We start from the raw sequence: 7,969 nt of genomic DNA, 5'->3' as shown, positions 1-7,969 counted from the left end.
GTGTACTTGCTTCTAAGGGCAGGGTAGACACATATCTATAACATAATGTGATATATACCAAGTTGTATGATTAAAGCAGTAAGTAATTCAAGGATGGAACTTTGAGTAGGGCAGAGTTTGAGGGAAATGTTATATATGAATTAAGATAGGAACGGGGAAGGAAAACTACTCCAAAAACTGCGAAGATTTTCAAACACATGTCTGTATTGAAATAAAAATAAAATAAAAATTAAAGTGTGTGTTATAACTGGAGGCTGACATATTTGATATATAGCATATTTGGAAGCCACCAAACAGCCCAATATGGTGGAGCGTTAGGAAGGTAGTGGAGACCTATAAGAAAAGATAGAAACACAAGTTGAAAACGTTATGAATGATGTTAAATTCTACATTAGGATATTTGAATTTTATCCACTAAGAGTTTTAAGTAATGGAGAGGCATGAATTTTTGGAAAGGTTAGTTTGGCAGTGGAGAGCATTGTGGGGGGAAAGTGGAATCACTTCCTTAGGGATGCTGCTCTGAGGATGACTCTCTGTGAATGGTCTATAAACTTCTATTAAGACTGAACCCAAACAGGCTCAAGTGTACTCCCTGGGTACTTAGTAAGTCACTCCAGATACAAAAGCTATATTATAAATCCTTTTATGTAGAGCATTCCTTTATATACTATGTTTTGGGTTGTATTTTAAAAAAATGTTCTGAAAAGCATATCAGTGGCAATCCTGAGACTATTGAAGAAATCTAAGTGTAGTACGAAATTCAGCCAGTGGCTGGCTCACCTGGGTCCTGAGACCACCTCCCCCTGCCCATCCTGTTATTCTCTTCATTACATCCATTTTTACCATGGACTTGGCTTTGTATCTGTGTGGTCTTGCCATCAGGTGTGGGTGTAGCCATGTCACTTGTTCCTGCCATTTGCTTGTAAGCTCCCTGAAGGTAGGAAGAGCGTTTTATCCCTCCTTTGTAACTCTCCAGAGCCTAGTTTTGTGTTCTGCTCTTACCCACCCAGCAAAGGCTGTGGACAGAATTATAAGTAAAATGTACCAGAAGATCTTGTTGTTCAGTTTATTAAGAATGATTAAAGATCCAAAAAGGATTCTCACATGTTAGTATTGGAACAAAAATAAATGCTTATTTTTGAAGGTGTGTCTAGCACCTGTGGACGCAGAAGGCTCAAGTGAAAATCTGAGCAATCTATGGAGTCATCAAATTAGGAGTAGAGGCTAAATAGTTGTGACTAGGAGGAGGGAACAGGGGGAAGGAAGGTGCCAGGCATAGAGATAAAATGCCAGACATAATATATATATGTAATCTTTACAGAAAGGCAAAATTCTGTGAAGTAGGTATTTTTGTTCTTTCAAATTCAGAATCTGGGGTTCAAAGAGGCTAAGTAATGGTCTTTTAAATGTGTTTCTCTCTGTGAGTGGTGGCTCTGAGGCTCTAACCTACGTCCAGGTAACGTCAGCTGCAGTACCCTGCATCTCCAGCAGGAGGTGAGGTGTGAGTGCCTTCCTCCGAAACAGGGCACTCGTTCTAGCTCATGCAGTCAGACTCAGGTTACGGTGTGTGATATGCCTTCTCGGTTATATTACATTTTCTTTGTCACTCATATTTCTGTGATTAACATTGGAAACCAAAACCTACTCAATGAAATACTTTTTTCCCTTGCTTATGAGTTGCAAATATCATGACTTTGGATAGGAGAAACTTAATGGAAGAGTTAGAGTTTGGGTTGTTTGGTGGGTCACACTTCTCACTATATGTGTGCTTTAAATATCTGACAAATTTGGATTGACTTTTCAGATGAAAGATTATGTAGATTAAGAACTTTAATTCAGTTTGTTGAAGTTTAAAGTTTGTAATACCAAAAAAGATACCCTTCTCAATCTAACTGTAAGGAAATTATCTTTATTTTTATTAATTTAAATTCTTGAGTTTAAATATTATCACAGAAAGGTGACATGCAGAAAGATGATAAATTTCTACTGAGCATGACATTGGTCTTACTAATACCATTCTCTGAGGTTTTCATGTTGGTCGTGACGTTCTGCTTTATTACCCATGTTCATCTCTCATTCTCAACCATTTGTATCCCTCAGAAATCCTGAGCACACACTCCAGGTCACTCAGGACATATGTAAAAATGTTCTCAGACATTGCTAAAAGACTGTCACAAAGTTGGCAGAACAAAATCCTCTTACTTTAAACTCTGAAAAGACACATTCTTGTGTTTTGGTATGTTTTTCATTTAGATATTATTGAATCTTAAATATTGTACAAATCTAGTAGCTTTACAAATTGGAATTCTCAAATCAGCTCGTAGCAAAAGCAGCAAATGCCAAGTGGTGGAACTAGTAGCCTCAGGGACAACCTCTGAATAAGAAAGGAACACCTAGAATGACATACAGCTTGACGTGTTAATTGATCTTTCCGGTGGTGACCTTGAGTCCTCCAGGATACTTTGAATTCTATTCTGTGCCTGATATTTTATAAAGTATGGAGGTATGTAATCATTTTTAGGAAGGTTTCCAACAAAAAATGTTCAGAAGTAATTTAAATTATTTTCTAAAAATCTTGATCAAGACTTGAAAAACAAACTCTGTACCCATGGAAGAGGTGGGACTGTTTCTCCCTTCGTTTGGTGTGTGCACTCCTGGGTGCTGGTGCACTCCAACAGGTTTTTTATGAAAGGAATCTTCACCTCCCCGTGCCTGCTAAGGCTGCAGGGTCAATGACAGGCAAATCTGAACGGCTTATGTTATTATTAGTTCCTGGGTGTTTCAAACTTGCCCTCAGACTAAGTTTATCTCTCATTTATTTGTCAATTTCTTTAGCTCCCTTTTCCAAAACCCTAATTTAAAACTTTTATTGGAGAATAAACCTTCTCCTAGGAAGGTCAAATGAAATCTACTTTAACTTCAGTCACATTATTACCATTTGCATTCTTAATTATGCAAAAAATATATGCTGAGATTGTTTATTACCTCTGGGATCCAGAGAAAACATTTAGCATGTTTAGAAACTAAAGAAACAATGAATTCATATAGTTTTGATATTGTATAATACTTGTACAATAATATCAAGTCAGTCATTGTACTGTATCAGATATTATACAATGGTCTTAATATCTGTTATTTATCTGATATTGTACATCTACTACTGTACAGTGGTCTTATTAATATCTGATGTTGTATGGTATATGGTTTCAATTAAGATAAAAGGAGAATTTCTGTTTAATTTGCTTTTATGACTATTAATTCAGTCCAGGATGTGAACATATGCTCTATGACTACTGTTCTGGATATAGAACTGCAAAGATTGGTCCAGCCACTCACTATGATTAACTCTATCAAGAAATTATAACAAGAGCCCTACAGACTTGAATGTCAGTTTATAATTCCAATGGATGAGTGAGATTTGAGACTTAAAGTGAAGCTACTCAACGGCGTGCTCTGAAAATACAATTGAAGCTGAATTTCACAATCCTCTGTCCATTCCCATGCATGACTCACCAGTTTAATATTAAGTTAACAAATTTTTTCCATTTCTTCCATTTTAAGATATTTATGCTATAGCTCACTCTGCCTGAAATAACTTTTTCCAGCAAATGGTATGAAGCTAAGTTTAAGTTTATAAAATCAATTTTTAAAAAATGAGGCCATTTGGCAGATAATTGAATGATAATTGAGCAAAAATATCATGTTTCCTCAATTATCTAGGCATTACTCTGCTAAGCTAAAGTCAGCATCCGAAATGTATGCTTTCATTAATACAGTTCTGTGACCCACAAATAGTCAAAACCTTAAGTGATTCACTTGATTCTTTTATTCTACTGAGCCATCAGCACTACCAAGATGATATTGTTGATATTATTTGTTCTTATAATATAAGCCTCATCATACTTACCTGGAATAAAATTATAAGTTATTATATAAATAACCAAAATTATTTTAGGTTAATTTTTTCAAAAGTTATATATCTATAAATGTATGGTAACAAATTATATATGTATTGGATGGAACTCTTATGAACTGCTTAATTTAACACATTTCTATGTATCTATTTTTTATAATAACTGAACTCTCCGTGTTTACAAGGCTGTCTGGGGTAACAAGCAAAATACATGTATCCTTTTTGGATGCATGTGCTCATATGCCAAAGTAATTTAGGTCTGATTCAAGACACAAAACTCATTACCTCTGAAAAAATGAAGGCACATTTATTAAATGACCAGGAGAAATTCTACAGTGTGTAGAATGAGAATAATAATACATCAGTTTACAGTTTAATTTTTAAAAACAAGTCCAAGGAAGTAAAAATATTCTTTTAATTAAGATGCTCAAAGAAATAAGAAAAATTGATGCAAGGATTCCTTCAAGTTAGGATTTATGATACAAATATTTTCATCTTTTAACAGGGCAAGCTGGTGTTCACATCTCAGTTCCAAGCTGCCTCTTTCAGGAGGAAACATCAATATTTTTTAAAGTACATTCACAACGCTTTGCCATCACCCTTGCTGTGTTTTTGTAGCACCTATAGCCATAACTGGCACCTGGGGGCCTTGCATTGTTGACAGTTTCCCTCTCATTTCTTTGGAGTCTGTTCAGCAGCTGTGGTTTTACTCAGAAGTCAGTGCTTTGCATATACGATTTCCTGAGACAGTTTGAGTGAGTTGTCTTTCTCAGAAAACTGTGCCATTCTGGCTGAACAGCCCTCCGAGAGGAGCTACAGGAGCCTGGGCAGGTCAGCGGGCTTGGACTCCAGTTCCCAGCCAGGCCGGGCTAGCTTCTCTCCCCACCCCCTCTTACCCCTGCTTCAGTGGCATCACTGCCCACATTTTGCCATCTCTTTAAAGAAGAGAACAAGATTTGCACTAGTCCAGTTAGAAAAAAATAAAATGCTTCCCAGGAAACCTATGCAAAGCTCCCATGAAAACAATTCATAGTTGTCTCAGTGACTGATGTGGAAATGATTTTAAATAATAAACATAACCAGACTGAATAATTCATATTTCTGTAAGGTAATAATCTATTGCAGAGACAGAAGTCCCCACTTAGGGTTCTAGATATGAAATTTGGGAACAAAATTAACCTTAAATTTCTTGATTGGAGTATCTTTTTTTAAAGATCATTTGACAGTGCAGTTTTAAGATAATAAAAACAAAATGGCTTTTAATAAGCTATAAATGGCATGCTGTTTCGCGGTCTAAGGTATAGAGAAACACTCCTTTATGAAGTGGGTCATGTGGGTATATATATGTTGGTGGGCTGTGTTGCTAGCGATTCCATGGTCTTCATCAGTATACCACTGGAGAGAGAAAGAAAAAGGTCTGAATTAGGAGGTCAGTTGTCTTTTTCCCCCCCAATCAATTCAAATGAGCTCTCATGAGCACACAAAGAATAAAACAGGATGTTTTAATTCCCGAATCAGTGTGTGAACTGAAACGTGATCGACAAGGGTGTCTAATCCCCCCTTCTCCCCACCAGAGCTTTTCCAGGGCATACTGTTCTGTCCTACAGAAGGTGCTGAGAGAACTCACTGTGAATTTGGCTTTACTGCACAGTGTTTTAAGGATATGTATATTCTAATAAAAAGATCCAAATCCATTTTCAGATTTGAATCAAAGGACACTTAGAACCATATCAAGCACAGGAGGGAATGTTTATCCCATTAAGCTCACTAGTTTTAATTAAGTGTTAGCAAGTGTCAAATTTCTCCCACACTGTAGTAAGATAAACTGTATTAAAATAAATGAGTTTTTAAAAGGCCATTTTTCCTAATAGATATCAGTAAGGAACTAGAAAAATCTACTTCAGTATTCCATATCTGTGTTTAACATAAGTGTAGTCAAAAGTCAAATGTGTTATTTGGAAACACTTAGATTTTTCACTGGAGTTTTTTTATCTATATGTCTGACATTTATGTAGAAAGTGTTGATGACCTAAGGCAAAAATTTACCAACTCAGACCACATTAAGCAACTGGGACGTCATTATCAGGCAAATATATATTATGGAGACATAAATTAACTTTTAAAAATTGCTTAATTAAAGTATGTTTTTTCTTTGAAGAGTGAAAAAATAAACCTCAACCTCTTATAACAATCTGACCTAAAGGATATTTACCAGGTGTTTTGGTACCAAATGCCTGTCTCGCTCCTGTACAGTGGGCACCGTTTGGATTGAGCACACAGCAGAGTGCGTGTGTTAGAGGAGAGTGCGGGAAAGCAGGCTTTTCTAGCTAATACAGACAGGAAAGCATTTTACACGAAAACATTTAGTGCAACACACATACATATATACACACATACGGATGTGTATTTATATATATATTTATATTTTTTCTTCTTAATCAGAAAAGGTCTTGTGCAGAAAATGAATTTCACTTAATACCTAGAAACCTCCTCCTGTATAAGCAACAGCTACTTTAGCCATTTCCGACTTTATGAAACAAGCCTAATTGTTTATTGCCTGTGCTTGTTTAACAAAAGAGAACATGGCAACTGTAAAACCTGAAGCGTGCTGATTATTAATATTCCACTGTGAGAATGGCTGGTAATACATAAGACAGAGATGGATTTTCATATTTGAACTGAGCTATTATCATGCTGGTTTCACTTCAGAATTACTCTGCCACACGGTTACTGAGTAAGTGATTACTTCTGAATCAAAATAGGGAGAAACTGAACACACGAATAGGAGAGCAGACATGCAGTGGTGTGCTTCTCAGCCCCCAACTCTAATATCATTGAACATCACTGTGTCTGTGGCTCAAGGATATCACTTCCCCAACTTCTCATTGGCACCATAACCCTTTTAATTCCATCCCTGTCTCCTGGGATGGAACAGGATCCCAAAGAGGAGATACACATCTCTCTGATGTACAGTACCCCAAAGAGGAGAAACCAGACCCCACCAGCAAGCGCCCGCCCCTAGCACACAGTTTTGCTCTACCATTGCCTGGAAATCCACTCCAGCATCCACTAAGGCTTTGGTGATGTGAGCTGACTGCTGAAAATGAACGTTATCTGCAGGGAGAGAAAGGAAACATCAAGTCACTAATAGCAGCTCCAGTTTTCTGATACGGAAGGGTGGGAAAGGCCTAAGAAGAAAGGGACTGTTTGAAGTTCCAGGACTCAGCATCCCATTTAGCCCAAGACAAGTGAGTTGTGGAAAGCAACACTGTTTTATTGAAGTAGATGTAACAGTCTTGCCCCTCATGCTTTTGTTTTGTCAGTAGTGAAATTGCAAACCTGTCTGTGATACTAAAAAGTCTAATTAACTGAAACTCACCATCTGCTGTTCCATGAATAAGGAGGTACTTAACTTCTTTAAAATTTTCAGCTCTGCTCATGACTGTTGAATTCTGGAATTGGGGAAAAAAGAATGTCATTATTCAAAAAAAGATCTGCCATAAACTGATTTTTCACTTCAGTTTACAAAATAAAATGTTTTCAGCTGGGGCCCCCTTTGATACAAAATATAGCAAACCGATATTCAAGCAAATGCTGTCTCCAGGCATGGCAGGATACAGAGCCCGCCCTGGGCCTGGGACGCAGGCCTGGAGGGGGGCCGCATCTTCCTTGCACATGTCGGAAGAGGGTACCTGCCACTCAGGCTGCATGCGAAACCCCTTGAGCTCCAGATCCCAGACTGGCTGTGTCCTGTGCATTAGCACAGGGCAGAGTCTCATATTAGCAATGTATGTTCCATGGGCTTATGCTGTAGTTCAGCCAAAAAGTGTATTGCCATGGCAACCGTGTGTCACATGGTGCCATACATGCTACATTTCAAAGAGCCTGTACATAGCATTTGCAACTAAACATACTCTGCAATATGTCACATGAACTTTGGTCCACATTGCTAGGCTCTGGATGAGAAGTGTACCTCTTTTTGAAGCAGATGTTTAAAACCTGGGCAAGTGTAACATATGGGAGGGGGAACCGGTGTAAAAGATCAAGAAGGGCTTT

General features: G+C 37.6%; 1 protein-coding gene across 1 annotated transcript in view; it reads right to left on the bottom strand.

Moving 5' to 3' along the window:
* Nucleotides 1-4,196: 4,196 nt before the first annotated feature.
* Nucleotides 4,197-7,969, bottom strand: part of DPP4 (dipeptidyl peptidase 4) — a 77,151-nt gene continuing 73,378 nt past the window's right edge. Inside the window, exons 24-26 of the mRNA XM_081142148.1 lie at nucleotides 7,293-7,365; nucleotides 6,954-7,027; nucleotides 4,197-5,308 (exon numbers count right to left, since the gene is read on the bottom strand). Of these exons, the coding sequence (XP_080998274.1) occupies nucleotides 5,207-5,308; nucleotides 6,954-7,027; nucleotides 7,293-7,365 (249 nt within the window). The 3' untranslated portion in view covers nucleotides 4,197-5,206. The remainder of the gene's footprint in view (nucleotides 5,309-6,953; nucleotides 7,028-7,292; nucleotides 7,366-7,969) is intronic.

Source organism: Miniopterus schreibersii, assembly GCF_964146895.1.
Source record: "Miniopterus schreibersii genome assembly, chromosome: 7".
Classification (NCBI taxonomy): domain Eukaryota; kingdom Metazoa; phylum Chordata; class Mammalia; order Chiroptera; family Miniopteridae; genus Miniopterus; species Miniopterus schreibersii.
The sequence above is the reverse complement of the archived record's forward strand: the minus strand, read 5'-3'. Positions and strand labels throughout refer to the sequence as shown.